A 24,193-nucleotide genomic window follows, 5' to 3' on the forward strand; every position below is an offset into this window, starting at 1 on the left:
CAGGAAGTCTGAGTCTGCTCATACTAACTAAATAAAAGGCCCGGTAATTTAATGAAGTCAGGCAGGGAGAGCATGTTTGTAGAAGAAGAGGTCATACTCACCGTTTCCAAAGTTTCAGGTGAACTGAAGCTGATAAGAGTTAAACTAATGATATTGGTGACTTATTACCGACTTGATTTAGACTCACTATGAGTTTGTTTTGTGCTTATGTCTGAAATTTGATTTTGATGGGAAACACTCATTGAACAGCTCACGGCTGATGTTGATGTTCAGTCTTGAAACAAGATAATTTTAACAGCATGTCCTGGTCTCTGAGAGGCGTTCACTGCTTCAGATTAAACTGTGCAAAAAGCAGCTCAGTTTCAAACCTGGATCACATCAGGGACGATGCAGGATTCCCAAATGTTAGAGGGATGGAGTCACAACCACTGTTATAGGTAGAATCTGAGAAAATTACAGAGCAACTTTGGTTGTAAAAATGTAACTAAGACATAATGATTTGATTGTTCTTCAACTTCACTTTCATACAGAGATGTTAGTGCAGACAGATGCGAGGTGAGGCTGAAGGACACATGGTATCAAATGAGCGGCAGTGTGGTCTCACTTTTCGGTTTTATTTTACAAAAAAAAAACAAAAACAAAAAACACACACACAGAAACCATCAGCTCTATGTTTGCTTCGAGCTCTGACATGCTGCAGAACAACACGAGTACAAAACACACTTTACAAAAGTTCACACTCTGAATTATGGAAGTAAAAACTAGCTGTTATATATATATATATATATTTTTTTTTACAGCGCACAGAAAAAACAACGTTGGTTTGATTAAAAATAAAAAAGGAACAATTTTAAAAAGTCTTCACACACATTTCTTCTTCTCCAGACATGAATGACACCAGAAAATCACCTTCAGACCCTCTCACGGCCACGCAGCAGAGGATTTAACACATGACCTTTGACCTTCTCTGAGAGCCTTTACTTTTCTTCTTCTCGTCTTCCCTCTTGGCAGTGTTACTGCCTCCGGCTGATCATCTTGCTGGAGTGACTGTTGAGAACCTTATGGAAGAGATCATCTGAAGAAATAGAGAATGAAGCAGAGCAGATTCAGATGAGAGTGGCGTGCAGCAGGAACTAAACACATCATGAAGACATTACAAACACTCACCGTTCCTGAAGCCCCTGGAGTCTGCCTGCAAGACACAAAGGAGGGCATTGCAGCCCAAACATGTGATTCAGTAATCAGAGGACAGGTATTACATCATTTAATCTTTCTGATTTCAGGATTTTGGACATTTTGAGGTGCAAAAGTGATATTCAGATTATTTGTGAAGAGGTTTTTTGACATAAAGAAAGGCCTTTCTCACCCTGGAAGCGGCAATGGCTCTGAGAGGAGCTGCAGGTCCATCACTCTGCTCTCTGTCCACCTTTGGAGCTGAAGACACAAAAACGACAGGTCAGCTTTAAAGGACAGGTCCACATTTGAAAAGCGCTTACTTCACTTCAATTTTATGTATACAGCGCCAAATCACAACATCAGTTTCTGCATGGCGCTTTATACTGTAAGATAGACCCTACAATAATACAACTATCTTATCCATAGTTTGATGTTGTAAACATGGGACTCACGCAGAGGTCTGATGATGCTGTTGACGGCGTGGATAATTCCGTTTGTCGCCATCAGGTCAGCGTCGGCCACGGGGATTTTGTTGACGTAAACCGTGTAGTTACGCTGAGAGACAAAGAAAGGCGTCAGACTCGCTGATTATCCTAAGATATGTGATATTCCACATGTGCAGCAATACTGTGCAACATCTATGGTCAACACAAATTAAATATGCCATTAAATGTGAAATAGGATACAAAGCGCTGAATAAAGTATTGAAAACAAAATATAAAAAAGAGATGAATAATCAAAATATAATAATAATAATGATAATATTATATCAATAATAATAATAAACTGTGTATTTTAAAAAAAGATTTCATCATCTTTTAAATAAAGTTTTTGAACCAACCAAGCCCAGCTCCAGCTTCTCCCCCTGCAGAGTTTGGAATCTGGTGTGAGAGGAGACGCCACCGCTCACCAGCATACTCTCCCCCAGGTGATACTTGAGCACACCTGACAGCTGCTGAGGGTCACCTGGACACAGAAACACAAACAGTTCTTACTGTGCATCTGATCTCATTTCCTTCTTCATGCTAAGCTCTGCTATAAGCCACGACTTGCTTTGCCCCGTGTCAGTAGATGACTGGAATCAGAGCAGAGTCTCTGCATGTCTTTATTGGGGTGGAAGCTGCTGCTGATGTTTGTGCAGCAGATTAAACAAACAGTTTGTGAACATTCAGCGTGTTCAGTCCAAACAAAGAGCAGGAAAATAGCCCCACTGAGAAATCTCTACAAGCCACCTCTCAGTATAAGCTGCTGTAAAGAAGAGAGATCTTTACACATGTGTGTGGAAACTGTCCATGTGGATTAATTAAGAATGTGAATAAAGAGAAGCTGTGTGGTTGAATAAAACTCACGCATCAGCCTGTTGCGTTCATCCTGCGGCAGTGCATTGAAGGCATCGTCGGTGGGAGCGAAGAAGGTGAACACCTTCTGCTGGTTCAGAAGCTCGGTCATACCTGCTGTCTGGATGGCATTGACCAGCGTGCTGAAAACAGCAATAAATGATGTTAGCTCAAATGGCAACTACACAACAAAACACTAACAGCTCTGCTTCCAGTCATTATGCTACACCAAACTAACAGCTTTATGATAATCTAGGCTAACAGCTGACTCACTTTTTTGAAGCTTCAAACTACAAAAAACCCTTTTTCACTGATCATAGTTCGTGCAGTTGCTGCTCTGTGCCTCTGAGGTGCACTGTAGAGTCATTAAAACTGCCAATAGTTGACAGGGAGTGTTTTTGCTGTACTTTTCCATCAGAGAAACATGATTCAAATGGTACAGATCCTCACATGAAGCGGTCATCGGCCTTCAAGACATCCATGATGTTTCCCATTGGTGGAGTGATTACTTTGTCCACTGTGAACATGGTGGCATAGCGTCCAACCTTGTCATGTGCAGCGATACAGGCATTCTCAATGCAAAGGTTCTACAAAGAAAAAAAATTGTGTTTAAATACATAACACCGGGCTTTGGAATCAGAAAAAACGAGTTCTAGTTATTATTATTACTGTTATTATACTGTTTAGAGCAGTTAAAAACTTTTCTGTTCAAACAAGCCTTTTGTTGATCTACGTATTTTATATTTTTTACATTATTTACATTTGATCTTTTACACTGTGTATAATGTCTATTGATTGTATTGTTTATTTTAATATTTGTGTACAGCGCTTTGTGACTGTCTGTCTGTGAAAAGCGCTTAATAAATAAACTTTACTTACTTACTTACTAGATACCACTGCTAGCAAGCCAGAGTGTTTCTGATATATTTGCTGATCTAATATTTGTTGTGGAAACCTGTTAACCTTCACATTGTAGACAGTTTTATATCCTCTTTAAATGAGGTAACACACCACATACACACACACACACACACACACACTGTCCCACAACGGTTAAGTATGGAAAGACTCAACCACTGTGGGATGCAGGAAGCTTGATGTGGTCTGCAGAGTTCATTACTGAGCAGACAACCACCCACAAACCAGACCTGGGACATGTGGAAACGAGCAGAAACACAAACGCCTCACATCCTGTGTGATCAGAGCACAATTAATATTACTGCTAGGACGTATCAATGTGTGAAGCATCAGTGTGAGAGGCAGCTAATCAACTACAAAATCAGTTCACTTTTCGGTCATTCATCGATTATCTGACTTCACTTTTGCAAAGTATGTTTCTGAGAGCCTAAGGAAAAAAACTAAAACTGACACATAGAGAGGGGCTAACAAGAGCAGAACAAGGGTCAACGGAGGGGAGAGAAACGGGGACCAATAGAGGCCAAACAAGGGCTAACAGCATGCAAGGGGGTACACAAGCACCAGCAAGGGCTAACATGGGGTAAAGGCCAAAGTGACTCAATACAGGGGTGATAGAGGCCAAATAGGTATCAACTTATTAGGTGTAAGCTTGTGAGATTAAAAAGGTTTTGAATGTAGACATAGTTATAACTGACCTTCAGTCAGCAGCCAGCTTGTTCCAAAGAACAAGACCAGAGCAGCTGAAAGCACCCTCAGCAGGCTGAGATCTGATTCTGGGAACCGTTAAAAGATCTGCATCTGATTACTTGAGAGGTCTGACTGGGTTAGAGAATCAGCAAGTCAAAGATAGACCAAAACGTGAGCCTTGAGGAACCCCTGATTGGATTTTTTTTAACTACTAATCACAGTTTAGGTCTCTGATCTGAACCACTGAAATCATGAAGGCTTTGAATTAAATGTCATGATCAACAGTGTTAAAGTCAATAATGAGATCAAGCAGAACTAAGACAATACAAACTAGGACCAACCAAGTAGAGGGTGCACAACATAAAGTAATCATCCAAAATAGTAACATGGTATGACTAATAATCTGGCTAGCCTACTCAGCAACTGGTGATGCTGACTGTTCAACTCCAAACAATCAAAGGAAAATAAGCATTTATTGTGTTTCATTTCTTACTTCAATAAAGTTCTGTGTGCATGTTTCAAGTTAAAGTTAATAAAGAAAACCAGAATCTCGTTAGGAGATGGAAGCGGTTTAATTCCTCATGGCAGCAGCAGACGGAGGCAGCAGCTCCATCAGAAGTTGACTCTTCAGCAGCAGCTTGCTGTTCTGACCACAAACAATCACATAAAACAAAGCCACATAAAAGAGCAACATCTGCTGTGAACAGTCTCTTGATCCAGCAGAGAACCATCCATACTCAATTCAGCCAAACAGCTGAACAGTTGGCTGTTCTGCATTCACAATATTTAACTTGTTTCAGGTCCAATTAAACAGTCTCATGGCTGTATTTTGACACATGATGAAACAGTACTACTCTGCTTCTTTACCCTGTGAATTCCAAGTACTCCTAACCACATCTGTACACTTCTAGAATTTGTGATTTTTGGCTGTTCAGTCGCCCTAACAGAGAGTTATGGTTAGTAACCACAACTTAGTCTGAGACACAAGGAATCTGAAAAGTGTCTCTAACAAACTGTGGAACAAACCACCAAGTAAAGAAATGTCATTTCTTACTTTTCTGTAGACAAAGACTCTGAGTTTGAGGCCTCCCAGTGTCTCCAACTCCTGGCCATGGTATAGAGCCTTGGATGACAGCTGCTCCTTCAAGATGTGATTGCTCATTGATTTTCTCATGCTGGGAGTCATTGTCATACTTCCTGTTAGACACGTGGAAACAATGGCTGTTCATACCCATTTCTGATTATCCCTACAGGACGGCGGGAAAGGCCTTTTTTGGGGGCCACATGTTACCTTTAAAGGCGTCGTTCAGAGGAGCAAGCATGGTCAGAGCCTCAGACCCGGTCAGGTGGGGGGTTAGACCAGCTTCAACAAACATCCTGGTTGCAGTGGAAACAGATGAACTTTCAGCCAGCTCCAGGAGAGTTTTAGCTGCAAGAGACAAAGAAGTATTAATACTATCTCTGGTACAACTAATAATCCTTTTAGGTAACCCTAACCCTAACCTAAAATGGTAACTGTAACTTGTGTTTGTTAGAATTTTCCACCATTGTTCACTTCCAGTGGGACTCTGAATGTTGACAAATGTGACTTGGTTTATTTTAATATAATTGGTCGCATAGTCACTCGACACCACCATCGGACCAATCAATTGGTTCAAGGTGTGATTTCATTACACCAAGATTTGATTTGGTTGAATATCACCCAAGTGTAGAGATCCAAGAAGTGGACGGATCTTGTCTCTTAGTCTCAGTGAGGACCCTAAACCTTGAAAGATCTGTAAAAATAATAAACATGAGCTTTTTTCGGATCTCCTGCTAAGACAGAAGTTCTTCCAATGACCTGATAATTCAACTCTGAGTCCATGATTATTCCAAGTGCTTATGTTAAAACCACTACTGAAGGACTATTTTGTGTATATCTTCCCTATATTGGGTGCAGCATTGTGGTATTAGTAGTATTGTTTGTAGTGCAATTACCTGAGTCAGGAATGAGCAGCTCGCCGATGTAGTGGATGACTCCATTGGTGGCTAGCTGGTCCGTCTTGCTGATGATAGCTTTGCCGTTCAGGGTCATGTGTTCTCCATCACAGCCGACCTCCAGCATGGTTCCCTGCAGCGTTTCCATTGGTGTTCCTGACACAATTGACTCTGCGCAGTGCATGTTCTTCAGGATGTGGTAGTTGAGCAGGTCTGAGGGGCCACACATCAGATCATACATAAGTAATTAAAAATATAAACAGAGCCAGATAGAAGGAGTCACAGTGTCTTGTGCCGGTCACCTTTTAGAGCTATGGGGTCTCCCAGAATTCTGTTGAGGGTTTCCCGAGGAATCTTCTCGAAGGCGTCGTTGGTGGGAGCGAAGACAGTGTAATGACCCTCGCTCTCCAGCATGGTGGTGAGACCTGCAGCAGCAAAGGCCGTCTGAAACACAGAAAATGAGAAATACAAGAAAACAGAGACAAGAGTTTAAGCTGTTGCTTATTCCATCAGAACTTACAACTACTACAACTTACAACTGTCTGGGGACGTGCAAACCTGCTGCTAGAGAAAAGCTTAATGTTCAGGATTTCATAGTTCTCTAATTGTTTTCTGTATGTGACAGATATGGACAGCAGTCACCCGGAATCTGTTACTGTGGAGCATGTGGTTAAAAATGTCTTTTTGACATAAGAAACAACTTCTGTGAAAAAGATTTCTCGTCAGTGTCAACATGTGTTACTCAAAAAGCTGTATAATATCATTCAGCATTCATTGGGCCTTCACAGATGTCCATGTTACCCATGCCATGTGCACTTATGTATACTTTGGCTGTAGACATTGTCGGGCTGCCTTAGCCTACATGCCTTTTTAATGTCTGTGATGGCCAAACCCATGGCCACACTCTAAATTGCCAGACAAAAGGTAGTGGCCAGGGTTTGAAACCACTAAATGCAAAGAGGGATAATTGGACCGTACCACCACTTCCTGCTGAAGGGGAGAATGTGTGTTTTCTTTAATTTAAAAATAAAGTAGTTGTACTTAATTAAATGTTTGAGTTTAGTTTAGGGTATAGTAGTTTTGATTTCCTTATTTGGTGTTTAGTTTATTAACAAACCAGACTGTACTGCATTGTTTGCTGTTTATGATTGTGTTTTGTTTAGTTACCCCTCATGTCTCAATGGTCTGATCAGCCATTATATATACCCTTGTGTGTCATTTCATGTGGAGGTCATTTTTGTTTGTTTGGGCAGTCATTTGGTTTGTTAAGTTTGCAGTCTTTGCCTAAGTTGAGTTTTGTTTCTTTGACCTCTTATATGAGCTCAACATTTATTACTTTTGTAAATATAATTTTTGGGTTGGGTTCACAAATGAAAACCCTATTTTTGTAATGATTCCTGTGACTCCTCCTGCTTTTTCAACTCGGTCCATCACAATGTCCCATAGAGGTCTGCAACAGCAACTATGGACTAGCAGGTCCAGTTAATGGGGTATCATACTGTTCAGTCTTCCTCAGATACCATATTCCATGGTGCTGGAAAGAAAGTCCGACTGACTCCTGAACCTTAGATTCAGAAGGAGAGTTCATGGGACTTTAGAACTTTTACTGATAATTTACCTTGTGATATATTTTAATGATTTACTGTGATGGAATCAAACTCTTTGTCATTTTATGGTGAAAAATGTTCTTCTTAAACTGCTGAGGTATTTGCCCCTGCTATGTTTCACAGCCTGGTGAAACTCTCTGTGATAGTCATTTTATACCCAGTCATGTTACTAATGAACCTAATTAGCTGGCTGATGTTCCACCAGCTGTTACACAACTTTTACAGTTGCTTTAGCTGTTCCTGTAACAACTTCATTTAAATATTTTTAGATAAGCAGGTATTTCTAATTTCATAGGCTGTTTTAATACTATTTTTTCCAAAGGTTAAAAACAAAAAAAGGATTGTAAATTCAGTGGACTTACACGCAGAGTCTCCAGGTCGTCATCAATGTCAATGATTGATTGCATGTTGTTGGAGATGGCTGTGATGACGCGGTCAACCACGTGCACGATGCCATTGGTGGCATGTTGGTCAGGTTTGACCAGACGAGCGCAGTTCACAGTCACAATCTGTAGATATAAGAAGAAAATGTGTTAATGTGTGGTTACTGCAAATATTTGTGTTGCGCCTTTAACAGTTATGTGTATGATCATACAATGATGATCATACACATAACTGTATGATACCTAATGTAAGATAATAATGATGTTCAGAGCAAGACTGTACATACAGCCTCAGTTTTGAGCCTGGAGACAGTTTGGTAAAAAAAAAAAAAAAAAAAAAAAGGTATCTTAACAAGCACTGGGACTGCTGACCAAAGTCCTCTGTGGAGAAGGGAGAGCAATTGATTACAAATTTCTCTGGTCTATATTCATGTTATCATGACAGCTAAACTTGATTCCTGTGCCAGAGTTACAGGCTAACAATAGTATGTCTTCATTCACCCCGTTGCTGTAGTGGTGTATATGGACGGGGGCATCCTGGTACATGGAGGAGAAGGTGGATCCGTGCTTCAGCTCCTCTGAGGTTAGCCGGCGATTCACCATGTGATAATGAAGAGCATTTAACAGCTCGATATTCACATTGCTCACCAGAGCGTCAAGGATCTCCTGGAAAGCGACAACAAATGACACACAATGAGTTAGCAGGAGAACCATCGCTGATTGCTCCTCACAAAAGGAGCATGAGGTTGCAGTAAAAGGGTGTGAGTGTGTACTGACTGTTGGCAGAGATTCCCAGGCCTTGTTACTTGGGGCGAAGAAGGTGAAGCTTCCTGGACCTTCGATCTCCTCCCTGAGTTGGGCTCGATCAGAGTACATCTGAGTGGTGGAGGCGCCGACCACGCCCAGAGTGCTGTAGATGTTCACAAGAGGCAGCGCTGCAATGGCACACATAAACAAACACAGCTGATGACTCTCTGCAGTAAAATCCCAACAGATGTTTTAAACATATTTAGTGTAAGGGGTCAGAGGTCATACCCGCAGGACAGCCCTTCTCTCCAGGAATCTTCTCATAACCAGGGCAGCACTCATAGGTGATCACCCTGCAGAGAACACATAAAAACACAGGAGAACATGAGGATCTTTGTGATCCTTCTTGTATTCCCTGACGTCAGAGCAGAGGCCTCATGTCAGACTTCATGTTCCTGTTTCTCTATAAAACTCTCAGCTGCCACATCAGGAGCTCGTAACTTGTCTGTAGGGTTTCTGCTACAGGATACTTATAAATTCCTGTCTGACAGTAATTATGCTAATAAAGTTATGAGCTGCATGAGCAGACCTGAGAGTCTGCAGCTAGTGCAAGTGGTCTTATGAAATGAGAAAAAAAGAGCTCCAGTAACCAATCAGCCCTTACCTGACTCCAAAACCGCCTGTTTGTCCAGGAAAACAACAGCTTCTACAAAGCTGAAGACCCACCTTTGTTTACTGCATCAGTACTTTGCACACTAACCACTAGTTTATCTAAAGAAAAGACAAAAAACTATCCGTATTATGGCTTTAGCTGAATGGAAGACCTACACATCTTTCAGCCTGAGTAAGTCATCAGCTGGAAGGAGTTAATGTCGTACGACACAAGCTAAAAGGGCAACTCTGAAACCAAACATATCTTCAAAAGAAACTTAGACTTTGAGAGAGCTGGATCTGAATCAGAGGCAGCTCGACTCTTTGCTGGATTATGTCAAAGTGCTGAATGAAGGCAAAGTATAAGATAGTGGAATGGCAATATGATATGAATATTATCCTTCCATGTGTGCCTGTTTGGTGGCTCTTTAGTGTGCCTATGTACAAATGACACCAATCTACCTATTTACATAAGCATTTGTCTGTAGAAGACAAAAGAGAATGGGCACACCCTCTGGATAATCACTGGAAAAGTCGGACCTATTGAGGCCACAATATTAGCCAGAGAAAAATCACGCTGCTGTACTACAGCCAATGTCATCCAGTGGGACAGGTGAGCACTGAATTTTGCTGATGACCCTTTTCTGAGCGCCCAAACATGACTCATTTGGACGCAGAGTGGATGAGGTGAGTGACATGCTGCCTGCAAATTATGGAAAAGAGAAGAAAAACAGACAAGGGAAGACTTTGTGTTTCCCTGAGTGCTTTGGATTCACAGTTTGTATTCCACCAGAAAAATTTTACTTCTGCATCCAGAGCATTTAATTGCCCTTTGATTTGTTCCAGTTTCTCACTAACTGAAGAGTTTTTCAGTCAGTTTTTGTAGACGTGATTTATGACCATTTCATCTTGCTTAGATTCAGTTACACACGCCTTATTGCAGGTCATGACATGTGTGCTAGATTTACATGTCACACATTAGTGGAAGCAGCACATCTACTACTCCTACTCATTGTAAAGCTGTATGTATGGGACTGTTTTTCCTCGCTGCACTAACACATTCACAGTCTGTCCACAATCTGTTCATCATGGTGGGCAGAAGGTTTCTCTATGTCTGAAAAACAATTTAAAAATAATTGGAATTCACATTATAAACATAAACTTGTCTGAGAAAGGAGTAAATTACTTAAGAAATGCTTTGGTGACAAGTTTATGGTGTCAGATTGTAGTTTAAAATCTTTTAAAAAATCCAGAAAACACGGTTTATTTTATAAATTATAGTCTGGATGTAGAAAAAAATAAGGAGAAAGAACAGTATGGCTTATGGCTGGGTTACCCTGTGAGTGACAGCGATTAATAATGGATTCTGACTCTGATTGCTCGGTTTTGTACCTAGTGGTCACTCTGGGAAGTGCACCCACTGAGCAGGATTTACAAGCAGTAACTGTGGGACCAGGAGGACCTGTGGAGGTCTGTCTGCTGGAAAAATCTCAGAATGTTACTTCAGCTACAGGCACATGTGGGCTGCAATGAAGCGTGCAGCCTGCATGGAGCTTTCAGGACTTCCTGTTGAGATTTCCATAATAAATGTGGCTCTGCCGTCTGGGCTCATAAAGCTCATTTCCTCAGAGAGGAGAAGAATCTGCAACCAGACTAGACGTCTGAGAGGAGACCTGCACCCACTGCCAGGAAAAACACTAAAACCAGGGCAGGAGCCCCCATCCAGCTCCTCACTTCCTGTCCACTACAAAATAAAAGGTCATTATGAAGAGAAAAGTGGCAACTCGACAGCACGTATAAACATCAGTTTGAATTGTTCTGGACATGAACATTACTAGTTTCAGTTTAACCGGCAGCTTGAGGGTGATTAAGACTTAACCAAAGCAGATTTGAACTATTATGTCACTGCAAAGGTAGTGAAGAAGACTGCATACCCATAATCATAGTCAGTGTCTTTTAAACTGAGAGCAAATGAACATAATTCAGCGGGGAAAAAATCAACCTTTGGCTCAACAATCTTCACTAAAAGAACTTCTCAGTTCTGACAAATACTTTGATTACATGTATGACAGAGTAATTCTTCATTTATTTGAATGTCGTCTTCAAAGACTGTTTATAAAAGACAGAATCAAAACTGGAGAAAACTTCTTGGTCAGTCTGTTTATCGAGCAGTTTGCTGGGGTTGAATTCCAGAGGGACATAACAATGACACACAGTGACAGTGACAATACTATCGTTATGAAAGCTCTAGCTACATGTATTGGAAATATATTGGAAATAACAGTGGGCCAAGGATTAAGTCTTGAGTCTTGAACACCATAGTTAGAATGTAGAAGGTGGAGAGCAGATTAGCTGAGGTGAAGCCTAGCAGACAGCCAGCAGCTACAACTACCTGTGTCGCTTTAATATTTAATATTTATCCTGCATGTATAAGCCAACCTCTTTGTGCCAAACCAGTGTCAGCCTGCCTCTGTGTTGCATGACATGGAAACTTTTAATTTGCAGCTGGAGATAAATCATTGAGTGATCAGTCTGCCAGCAGTTGAATTCTTCTATAAAAATCAATTTCCTAAACTTCCTCCTGTGTTAGCTCCTCCACTATGTCCTCTCTCTGAGACTTTCTGAGTCTATAAACATCAGATGTGTATTTTCTTCAGCTTTACCAGTCAACGATTGTTGAAAGGACGACTGGCAAATTTATTAAATATAAAAATTTTCCTGATGGGAAGAGTCGTTTTGGGGGAATCTGATTATGAATTTCTGACTTTCTTGTGTTTGTTTAACAGAGCGATTAGTGGACAAATCTTTCAGTGAGGCCAGGACCACCAACCAGTCACTGCTCCATATTAACACTTAAACCGTCCACGGACGGTTGTCTTATTTCTGCTCTCAGGTCCTCTATAATAAAGTTTAACGTCGACAGAGAGAAAAAGGAAGCTCCCAAAGCTCTCACAGCATCCATCACCGCTGCAATAAATGCAAACACGTGAAGAGCAGCTACCGATGGTGTGTGTGTTAATGTGCGCAAACACACACTGGACTGATTATCAAAGCAGATGGAAACTCGGGTCCCTTTTGTTCTCCACATAAGTAAAGATGGCTGCTGTGGATTTATGACAAAACAAACAGAGCAAGGTTGCAGTAATTCAGCTGCCGGGATCGAGCTGCTCGATGAAAACCTTAAAAAAAAAAAAATGCTTTCACATCAGTCAGCAGCGCGTCATCCTTCAGACTGTCAGAGGAAGCTTCAAACATGAAACTGCCAGACATGAAAAGCCTGAGAAAAGTTTTATCAGGGATTAAAAGTCATTTCCAGAATGTAAAAACAAGGTGGACACGTACAAATTTTGTCTTTGAGAAACTTTTATCAACTAAAGCTGATGAATTAAAGTTAGACACCTCAGTGAGGAAATTAAGGGACGAGTTACACAAGCTTGGTTATTGTGAGGGTGCGGTACATAATTCTGAATGAAATGCCCTTTATTTAACTTTACTACAAAATGCCTGTTAACGATCTAGATTTATTTTTATTTTTACAAAATTAATACTTATACACAATATTTAAGAGACAGGAATCTAATCTTCTGACCGAATTCTGTGTCTTATACACCGCACAGGTACAAGATCACTGATTTTCTGAATAAGTCAGTCATGACAAGCTAACAGCTAACAGTTTAAATCGAAACTCTACAAACCACATCACACATTCCCAATAATCAAAGTCTAAACATAACACAGCTCAAATCATAGTCAAGCGTTCCAAACTTCATGTGTACATCACTGTGTACCACTATATGCCTTATTATGTGGGCGAAAAGGACAGAAAGTTCAGTTTTATTTTGCATTTTACAAATAAAGGATTTGAAAATTATACTAAATTGCTTCTGAAAAATCTTGTAGCTCTAAAAACTTCCAAAGCTCTCAGAGATTTCAAAGCTGGAAGTGAGCTTGAACCTTTGAAGCTCTGAAAGCTATTGGAGCCCTTGAAGGTGTCTGAGCTGTCAGAGTGATCGACGCTCTCAGAGCTCTTAAAGTTCTTGGACCTCTAACAGCTACCAGAGGTCTCAAGTCTTTGAAGTTCTCAAAACTTGTGGAGCTCTGGAAGCTACCAAAGGCTACCAGCATCTGGAAAGTCCTCAAAGCTCTCAGATTTCATAATAATTATCAAGACTAGGTTAGGCAGCAAAAGATCAGCGTATAACTTGGACACCAGACCTTTGTGCACTATTATAAAATAGTTCTGACACATAAGAAATCACAGCAAGAAGATCAAAGGGACAAAAGTAATGTAACAGTGATAAAAATATGTAGACCAGATCAGATCTCACCCAGCTGCTGAGCTTTAAACATCTCCAGGCTACATCTCTGACCTTTGAGCCATGTTTTAGCAGTTGTAGGCTGACACAAAGTCTCTTCTCGCAGTTTGACTCCAAACCTTTAACGCAGTGTCATTTTGCTTTTGTTGTTTTAGCTCCTAAACTGTGGAATGAATGAACTCTCACAATCTGCACAGCTGCCTCCTTCAGTTGAAAACCTGTTGACTTGGATAGTTTTACCTCCTTTAACTGCATATTTTGATCTTTTGTTCTTTATAACATAAATAAGATGGTTACTTCAGTGCTGTTATTGTAAGTATTATTATTATTATTAGCAGTATTACCTAAGGTTAAAGAAACAGATGTGGCATTAGTGTCTGACAGACAGAGGGTACTTTGAGGACCGGGGGTTCAGAGGGGGGTTGTAGTGAATTACGATGGGAGTTATGAGTCTTCCTTCTGCTGACCTCTAACCTCCGGATCCTCCTCCACAGAAACCCACGGGTCCAAAGCCGCAGAGACAAAGACATGACTGTTAGACTCCAAATGCCCCACCAGTGTAAATCCAACTAAACTGTCAGAGATAAGAGCTCAGTGTTTCCACACCCACACTGTGGGTGTTGTAAGGTTTGTGTGCATGGGGCGTCAGGGTCCTCCAGCGACTTCACTTCCTACAAATGTCCACAGAAAGTCTCACTTCCTCTTTCTGTCCTATTTGCTGCCAGCTGAAAGAATCTGTTTGTGAGAAACGTTCAGGCTGAACTGTGAGCTGCGTCAAGGCTGTGTCCAACATCCTGAACGGACACATTCAGGACAGGAAATGCACAAACACACAGGACGAGCCTCACAAATGCGTGAATAAATACACAGAGTAAGCAGGAGAGATGAAAACAGTATGAGACAGAAAGAGGTGGAGGACAGGAGGAGGATCATCTTTAGATACAAGACGGGAGAAGAAAATAGTGGAGCAGGCTGAGAGATGAAGAAGATGAGGGAACAGAAACTAACTAAGAAGAATTAAAGTAGAAGAAAGAAGAAGTAAATGAAAACATTGCAAACAAAGTTATGAATCATTTCTTATGCTGTCTGTTAAACTGCTGAAGCGGACATTTCCATAAGTTTGCCTCATGATAAATCTGTGACAGAAACACCAACGCCTTCGGTTTGAATTCAACATGCACCAATAACCGATCAGCTGATACTAGACTGTGGCAAATAAAAAGACATTAACCAGAGACAGGGGCTGATATTTAGCTCTTCTATCTGGCTTGCTGAATATTAAAAAATAGAGCGACAAAGACCAAAAAGGTTTTAAAATTGTTATTTTTATCATCACCTGTGTGAATCCAGCCTAAATGCTCCAATAATTCTACGTAACATGTGAAGCATTCCTCGTCCAGAGCTCATGGAGAGATGACGGATGAAAGAGTCACCCGGGACACCAAGATTCAGGTTCCATTTAAAAATAAAAGTAGATGTCAGAATAAATATTTTTAGACTCCGATTTACTTCATTTTCTATGATTTATTAAGAACTCGCGTTATAACGTGAGTTCAGGGATGCCATGTATTTATATCTGCTGATCTAATTTAAAGAATCTCCCCAAATATGGGATAAATAAAGTATTTCTCATTGATAATTAATCTGAGCCCACACGAGCTGATGACTTAGCTGATACCCTTCCACAAATCCACTTTTTCATCCATTTTGATTTTAAATACTTCACACACACTTATTATGCCTCTGCAAGCTGTTTTGCAACCCTCTTTTCTTGTTTCAGCATCATATCTGCTGTGACCGACGCCTGCTCTGATCTGTGAGAGGGTCTTTGTGCTACACACGGAAAGGTGGGGCGGTCCCAGAGCAGAGTTTTACCAGTAAATCTAAACGACTGCAGATATAAATCTCCTCTGACTGCTCCTTTGTGGTGCTACTTTAACCCTGTCTGGGTTCAAATAGACGCTTTTACAACATTAACCACATATTTTCTGACTCTGTTTTGGTGGTAGTTTTTCTTTTTCTTTTGTATTTTGTTAATTTTTTTTTGTCTCAGTTTAGTTTTTGCTGTTGAGAAATCTTCATTTCTCCACAACATCCATCACCTTCCTCTTACATATTGGACCAAAGCTGAGTTTAAAGTGGCAGCAAACAAACAAACTGCTGGCACATTTTGAAGGCATGAATGCATTCACACTGACAGTGGGTGTTTGTGTTTGGTAAAATGTGCTGTCAGAGGCTTGACAAGTTGCAAATGTTCAGATTTAAAAATCAGCTCTGATGTTCATGTTTGAGTTTGTTAGAAAAACAGACGCTAATAAAGTCTGTGGAAAACAGTTTCTCACTTGAGTGGACTGATTAAATGTGGTTAAACAGCCTTTAAATCATATTTTGTTTCATGTGTTCAGCTGATTACTGCTTTGCTAAACTGGCTACTGGATATAACTCAGAGTTTAGTTTTTCTGAGTGAGATTTAATGCCTGTAGTGATGAATGTTATGTAGATTAATCAGGAGAAAAACTATCTGTTATCACCGCAGAGGCTTCAAGTCCAGATCCCTGTTTATGTGTTCTGTCATTTTGATTCAGCATTTGCAACTGCTGCTTCATAAGTAAACTGTATCACTGTGTTCCTGTTAAACAGTGATGTCTGTATAAACACATGCATGAAAAATAAGCCTCCTGTCTTTTAAATCTTCCTCACCCACCGTCACCTTCCTCATGTTCACAGCTCTGCAGGGACACTCCGCAGCCAGCTGCGTTTCACTCAAGAATGTGCTCATAGAAAGAGTTTGGGAGGATTTTAGGATTTAGCAGCACGTTTCCTCTGCAGCGCCTTCCAAACACATACCAAGCAGAAATCCGGATTTAAAATAAAAATCAAATGCAGCGTTTAACGTTCAGAAAGGTTTTTCCGCTTTGGGCTGAAGATGGAGTTGGGAAGTAAATGCAGACAGTAGATTTCAGTGGTTTACAGTCAGAAACACACACCCACATTATTAATGAGGCAGCAGAGGCCAGCTGTGCTGCAGATCTCATGCCGCATGAGCTGGACAGGATTAAAGCAGAGTGCTGTGTCTGTCTATTCCTGTGAGGACGAGTTTCAGTTTTAGACTTCAGGGCTTTCTGGCCCTCACTTTAGAACTGTTCACACTTGGGCTCAGGTTTAGCTTTAGGGCAAATGAGATGAGTTCTCACAAAAGCAGGTGTAAAAAAGCATTCTGTTTCTCTGCACTCATGGAGCTCAAATGGGAAAAATCAGCTCTTAAGTGAAGTTTGTTTTAATCTAAGTGTTTGTGGATGGTTCTGGAATGGCTTGTCTGACCGGCCAACTTGACCTCATGACAAAACGTGAAAGCCAAGAAAATCAACAGTATTTGATTTTTCCACTCCCAAATTTCCTCTCAAACTTTATGTGCATTCTCTTGTGTTCCTAATGTTCAGATGATGTGTACGACGTCTTGCCTGTTTGTGGATGCTTTTCACCTGACAGACTTGTTTACTATACTGCCTGACCTCCAGTGTATGACCTCAACTTTGATCAAGGACTTGGATTTTGAACTTCTGCCATAGACACTTACAACAACAACAACAACAGCAACAAAAAGGCTTTCACTTTATGTACATGGATGCATTAATAGAGGTGGGTTGGACTGTAAAAACAGCTTTATTAAGAACAAACTGGTTTCTGACATTTTGAGGTTTAGATTAAGTCTTGTAGTTTAGCTGCTGTTTAAGGTTTGTATTCCTGGGTTAAGTAATATTTCATTCTTTTTGTTTAGGTTATTATTTCTTCCCCAAGTCTTTATCTCCTTTAAATGGTAAGTGGACTGTTCTTATATAGCACTTTTCTACACTACCTGAGCACTCAGAGCACTTTATACAACCTGGCTGATTCGCCCAATCACTTTTTAAAAAGAAAAATATAAGTGCTTTCTGTCTAACATTCACACTTCAGTTGATGCAATAGAGACCATCTTGGGTATATTTGGCATGCAGACTGGAGGACCGAACCACTAACTTTAGTACATCACTCTACCTCCCGAGCTACAGCCACATAGAGGTACTTCTTTTATTTTTAAGGTATCTCTCATGTCTTGTATTCAGTTTTACTTCCCTTGTGTGTTTGTTTTGATTAGTTTCAGCTGTTTCTTGTTGCCCACCTGTTTCTCTTACCTTGACTGCTGTCAATGACTATGAGTGTATATATAGCCTCAGTTTCTTTTATCAGGGTGTCTGTGACCTAAAACTGGTATCGAATGCAGATGGAACTTAGTTTATGTCATTGTCAGAGCAGAACAGAAAATAAAAAAGGTATATGTGGGCATGTTTTGGCAGATTTGGACAGAAATGGCTACCACAGCAGGTAGCTCCACGTTTGATTTGGTAGAGTTATGCACTGGAAACCCTTCCTAATGCAACCCCACAGCGTCTTGCCATTCACTTGGGAGGGATCTTTTGTTTATCAAGTGAATGTGTAGAGACTAGCCTTACATTAAAAGTCTTGTTATGATCATTTTCCTATGCTCTGTAAGATAAAGCTAAGTGAAGAGGACTTTGTTTTCCTATTCTGGACCACAGTGTGATTCATAGGCAGGTCTCTGCATTCACTCTTAGGACACTGGATGCTGTTTATCATTCTGCCTTCTGGTTTATTACTGGCAATGGTTACATCCATCATCACTGCAGCTTACATGGAAACACTGGATGTTCTCTGCAGTCCTTATGAAATAATATAAACATTTTACTGTTTATAAGGCTGGAAGCTTCAGTTTCACATCTACTTAGTCCTTGCGTCGTATCCTTATGTGACTTTAAACTGACATGACTGTAAATCAGAGCTAGCCTCATTGCAGTTTAAATAATTTTCAGAAACTCTCTGGACGACTTTAAAAGCTAAACTCACTTTTCAAAGGATGAATAAGTGTTTTTAATAAATTAAAAGCTTGCTTCATATACATTGAAGCACATCATTACTACAGTTTGGGGACTGAGTTCTGTGTTTCAACCTTATTTGATCTGAAATGAAGCTTTAGGCAGGTAACACTGAAGGAATTCAGACTTGACTTGGACTTAAATTAATGACTCGGACTCTAACTCAAGAGACTTTAGACTTAGACTTGAGGACTCCAAAGGAAGTGGAATATATCAGAAAAGTCGATGTATATGTTTGCACGTGCCCTTTAAATGAACTCATGAGACTGGGAGTGGAGTCTCAGCCTCAGATGTAAACTGACTCTGAAGTTTCTGCTCCGCTCTTTTTATTCTGAGGTTATGTAAGAGGCGGGGACACCTCCGGAGAAGGACATTTCTCTGTCATCTGAACACAAACTCTCTCTTTTCAGCAGAACTAAAGTCAAACTAACAGAGTTGGTGTGAAATCAAATACAAAAATCAACTCAGAACCACGGCTGTAACCAAAAGTGAGAAGCAGCCGACCTGTGCTGTGCTTCTTAAGGAAAACTAAGAATGTATTTAAAATGGTAAATATGGCAAAAAGTGCAGTCGGTGGGACTTACGTGGGTTTGCCACAGATCTTGCGGTGGTACCACTGTTTGCAGTTGGTGAAATATTTCTTGCTGGTGCCTCTAATCTGTTGCATGGCACAAACATTGGGTCTGAAACAGAAGAGAGACAAAGAGGAAAAAGTTTAGTTTAATTCAAATGTTTATACTCATTAACCACTTTCATTTACAACATACAGAGACAGTCGGCTTAAATAAACCGCTAATCCTGAGCGTGAGAGCAGAGACACGTAGAAGCTCTGTTAAAAGTCTAAATCAAAGTATTTGAGTCATCAATTCATAAACTGAAACAGACTGACAGCAATAGGTTTCACAAATGATAAACTGGGACTTTTCTACTGTCAAAAAATTGAGTTCATACCAACTCTGGTAAACATAATTATCCCCAATTAAGAAAACACTCAAACTCACTCAAGCACAATGTTGTGATCTCAGTCGGCATGCATATCGTTTCATTGTGTATTGTTCTGTTTGCATAGGGATAAATATTAAGACGAACCACACCACATAATTTATAGCCTAAGCTAATTTGCACTGGCTGTCTCCCGAGGCGTCTGTGCAAAACACACACGCACATGACTAATAAGCAAAACAATCTATACAACAAATCATCCACAAAGAAATCACAAACTCAGAACATAAAGTACAAACAGCGCAGTAAAATACATGAAAGAGCAGATCGTTCACGGCTGCAGGGCTGATCCCTCTGCAACAACCGTCAAAGTGATTAAAATGATCTCAGTTTGAGTTCTGCAGGTTAGGAATTTGTCACGTTGTTGACCCGAATTGAAAAAGCTGTTTATCCAAATGAGGATTTACGTAATGGCACCTTACAGTTCCCACTAGTTGGCCCATGTGATTATATTCATCGAGGAGCCAGAAGGAGAAGGCAGGAGGAGGTCTGATATTAGGTAATTCTTCTGTGCGGAAACCAAGTAAGCAACCGTTTTCTGAAGTGTTGTTTCTAGTTTGGTAACTAAGAAAATGTTGTCTGCCCTTCTTCCCTTCCAGCCTGGGCTCACAGCCAGATGTGAAGTATTTAGGAAAATGCATTTGTCCTTGTGCATAAACACAGTTTACATCGCTTTTTTCAATTTCAGTCAGGGTGAAAGTGAAACCGGGAGTTTTTTTCTCTTGTTAAAATCCTCTGAGAACTTTTCTACGATCCTTTTGTAAACCTGTTATAGCTGTTTAAAAAACAAACAAAAAAAACAGAACACATGAATAAAAACTTTTTTCTAAAAGTTGAGGTCATTATAGTTGATGGAAACTAAACTTGAAAGTGAAACTGCTGTCGTTTATAAAGGTTTTGGCACTGGTTTTTGTCAAATGGTCGACGACTGATTGCTGGAGCTCTTTCTCTAACATCGTAGGGTCTTCAGCTTAGGTATAGAAATGAACTTAAATTGAACATGAAGAGTTATGGCAGATTATATCAACCAGTCTGCACAGAGTACAAGTCGGATCACTGTAACACCCTCACACGTTGACTCTCGGCTTACACTCACACAGACTCGCTCAGGCTGGCACCAGTTTCCTGTCTGTGAAGGAAATCCAGCTGTTTAAACCCTGACACCCCCCCCCCCCCCCCCCCCCAAACCATGGATATTTAATATCGTACTGCAGTACACAAAGAAGAATTCAGATCCTTCGCTTAAGAAACAAGAAACTGTGTCACTCCAGTGAGAGCTGAAAATTACCAACCACACCTAGCACGAATTGAAACCCTGGATTCAGATGGATATCTGGAGCTGGGGTAATTTTTTCACATTTTCTTCAGAAAAACCAGGATGTCTCCCTTTTTGTCTGTATATTTCAGTTGTATTTGTATGAAGTGTGAAGATATGACAACAAATATTCAATTATACCCCATCCCACAACAGTGAAGAATGACTAGATGTGGACCAACTCAAAACATTAATCACCTGAGTTGGCCAGAGCTCCACCTCTAACAAAAACCCATCAAGTGAATCCATCCAGAACTTTAAAGGCAGTCCTGCTAAAAAACAGACACATTGAACCAATCACATGAGGAGATGATGTTAAAAAAGTCAGCGACTTCCTTCAGACTATTTCTAAAATTATTTTTTTAATTGTCCTTTTATCATCTCTGATCATTTAATTGTTGCTTTATTGATTTTCAATTCTCCAGTTGTGCTTTGGAGGAGTGCATTATACTCTTTGAGATCATGAGGAAAACGTGAAGTGGTAGTTCTTGAATAAACTTGATCACAACCATTGTCCAAATATGGAGATACGCGCTTTTCCCTGCACAGTATAGGCCATGAGAAACAGCCGTCAGACAGATGTGAGTAAAATGGATATTTTAGCTGAGGTGTAGTGCAGAAAAAAGCTGCACAACACGAACTTGATAGAAATCAGCAGAACATCTGTTTTTCATCTGCAGCAAATAAGTATATTCATGATGAATCGATCAATAAAATTCAGTCAATTTCTAGTAGTCGCCCTTAGAAGGAATCTTTTTATTTCTCCAGTAAAAATTTCGATACACGTCATGTTCTTGCGTAATGAAGTACTTTTATTTTCATACTTTTTTTTTTCCAAATCGGGACTTTTACTTCGTTATTAAAGCTGAAGTTTTAGTACATTTAGTGCGGTGACTAAAGGACCAGAGCACTGACGCTCCCGCAGATTATCGATCACTCTCTGATCATTTCTATTGATCAGCTCAGTAGTAGTTGAGGTTCAGTCGGGCAGGACCAGGCTCGGCTCGGGTCACTTCGATTCAGGAGAGAAAAAAAAAACCTCACCCATGCGTCCGGCCTCTGATCCGGCTGTGCTGCAGGACCGCCTGGAACGGAGACCGGGCCCCACACACGGTCAGAACCAGGGCCAGACCCAGGGCCAGCGCGCACACCTTCATCTTCACTTTCTGGAGAAAAAACCTGCTGCTGCTTCTTCTTCTCTTTCTTCTTGTGCGTCTTCCTCCTTCCCTCTCTGCAGCCCTCGGTCCCTGCAGGGACCAGGACAGTCCGGCTTTATACACCGAAGAAAGAGGAGGAGGATGAGGAGGAGTGGCGAGGAGGATGGGGAGGGGCGCACCAGAGCAGAGCTGGGAGAATCCTTTGTTGCGGGAGAAGTACTAGTACAATAGTGTAAAATACTCCCCGGCAAGTTGAAGTTTTTAAGAGTACCCTGCAGTAACATGAGACTACTGCTTTGAATTCACGAGTCACCGATGATATATTATTGGTTTATTTGTTGATTGTTCTTCATGAGTCGATCAAATGTTTGTCTTTTATCTTGTGTGAATCCGTTACTTTGATCACGTTATATTGTCAGAATAAGTCATTATTTTATTAATTTTATTTAATTATATATACCAACAACCATTGTTTTCTTAACCGCTCATCCATCCAGTTGAGGGTGGTGGTGTTTTCATGGGTGGGTGGGGGGCTGGAGCCAATCCCAGCTGTCACACGGGAGAGGCGGGGTACACCCTGGATCACAGCTCTAACACGGAAAACAGACAACCATTCACACTCACATTCACAACTGTTTCTGGCCTATGGGAAAACGCAAGAGTACTCTGAGGAAACCCACGCAGACATGGGGAGAACACGCAAGCTCCACACAGAAAGTTAGTCTGTGTTTTGTCACTGAATTTTTAGATTTTTCAGTTATCTCGTGCAAACCAGACATTATCCTGTGTGAATGAGTTCTCCTGCGCAAAGAACACATTTCGTGCAAACGGAGTCACCTTAGTTATTGTCTTATGCAAATTAGCAATTATCTTATGCAGATTACTTATTATCATATGCAAATGAGCTGTCTCGTGCAAATCAGTCACTGTCTCGTGCAAATGAGTTAATAATTTGAACAAAGTTAATAATATAATAATTGGTTTGCATGGTCTTTTCTTGTGAAAGAGTTATTATCTTGTGTAGATAACGGTGTTTTAGCTACACTTGCCACAATTTATAATTCTTGCACATAGACATAATTTGCTGTATAACACACTGCCTGTCTATGAATTTCATTGTATGGCCTTCAGGTAAAACTAAAATTTGACCAGCTGAGCTCTGGGGGCTGCATGCATCTACTTTGCAGTTTTATAAACGCATGAGATGCTTTTCTGTTCCAATTCAATTCAATTCAATTTTATTTATATAGCGCCAAATCACAACAAAAGTCGCCTCAAGGCGCTTTATATTGTACAGTAGATAGCACAATAATAAATACAGAGAAAAACCCAACAATCATATCATATGACCCCCTATGAGCAAGCACTTTGGCGACAGTGGGAAGGAAAAACTCCCTTTTAACAGGAAGAAACCTCCGGCAGAACCAGGCTCAGGGAGGGGCGGCCATCTGCTGCGACCGGTTGGGGTGAAAGAAGGAAAACAGGATGAAAGACATGCTGTGGAAGAGAGACAGAGATTAATAACAGATATGATTCGATGCAGAGAGGTCTATTAACACATAGTGAGTGAGAAGGTGACTGGAAAGGAAAAACTCAATGCATCATGGGAATCCCCGGCAGCCTACGTCTATTGCAGCATAACTAAGGGAGGATTCAGGGTCACCTGGTCCAGCCCTAACTATATGCTTTAGCAAAAAGGAAAGTTTTAAGCCTAACCTTGAAAGTAGAGATAGTGTCTGTCTCCTGAATCCAAACTGGAAGCTGGTTCCACAGAAGAGGGGCCTGAAAACTGAAGGCTCTCCCTCCCATTCTACTTTTAAATACTCTAGGGACAACAAGTAAGCCTGCAGAGCGAGAGCGAAGTGCTCTAATAGGGTGATATGGTACTACAAGGTCATTAAGATAAGATGGGGCCTGATTATTTAAGACCTTGTATGTGAGGAGCAGGATTTTGAATTCAATTCTGGATTTAACAGGAAGCCAATGAAG

The 24,193-nt window shown here is 40.7% G+C and overlaps 1 protein-coding gene across 1 annotated transcript; it reads right to left on the minus strand.

The window, feature by feature from the left end:
* Positions 1 to 593: 593 nt before the first annotated feature.
* Positions 594 to 22,302, minus strand: tgfbi (transforming growth factor, beta-induced). The gene is made up of 17 exons (XM_063485066.1): positions 22,092 to 22,302; positions 19,315 to 19,413; positions 9,121 to 9,185; positions 8,863 to 9,020; positions 8,587 to 8,751; positions 8,065 to 8,211; positions 6,398 to 6,539; positions 6,096 to 6,308; positions 5,410 to 5,547; positions 5,173 to 5,315; positions 2,964 to 3,100; positions 2,526 to 2,656; positions 2,018 to 2,142; positions 1,629 to 1,731; positions 1,367 to 1,434; positions 1,168 to 1,192; positions 594 to 1,075 (listed from the first exon to the last, which is right to left on the minus strand). The coding sequence occupies exons 1-17, from the start codon at positions 22,202 to 22,204 to the stop codon at positions 1,014 to 1,016; spliced, it is 2,034 nt and encodes a 677-aa protein (XP_063341136.1). The 5' UTR covers positions 22,205 to 22,302; the 3' UTR covers positions 594 to 1,013.
* Between the last annotated feature and the right edge of the window lie 1,891 nt (positions 22,303 to 24,193).

This window comes from Pelmatolapia mariae, linkage group LG2 (genome assembly GCF_036321145.2).
Source record: "Pelmatolapia mariae isolate MD_Pm_ZW linkage group LG2, Pm_UMD_F_2, whole genome shotgun sequence".
Lineage (NCBI taxonomy): Eukaryota > Metazoa > Chordata > Actinopteri > Cichliformes > Cichlidae > Pelmatolapia > Pelmatolapia mariae.

Coding starts and splice junctions, on each gene's coding strand:
- tgfbi (XM_063485066.1), bottom strand. CDS start 22,204: ATGAAGGTGTGCGCGCTGGCCCTGGGTCTGGCCCTGGTTCTGACCGTG. Junction 8,212..8,586: donor TACACCACTACAGCAACGGG/GTGAATGAAGAC, acceptor TTATATCTACAG/ATTGTGACTGTGAACTGCGC. Junction 1,076..1,167: donor CTCCAGGGGCTTCAGGAACG/GTGAGTGTTTGT, acceptor CTATTTCTTCAG/ATGATCTCTTCCATAAGGTT.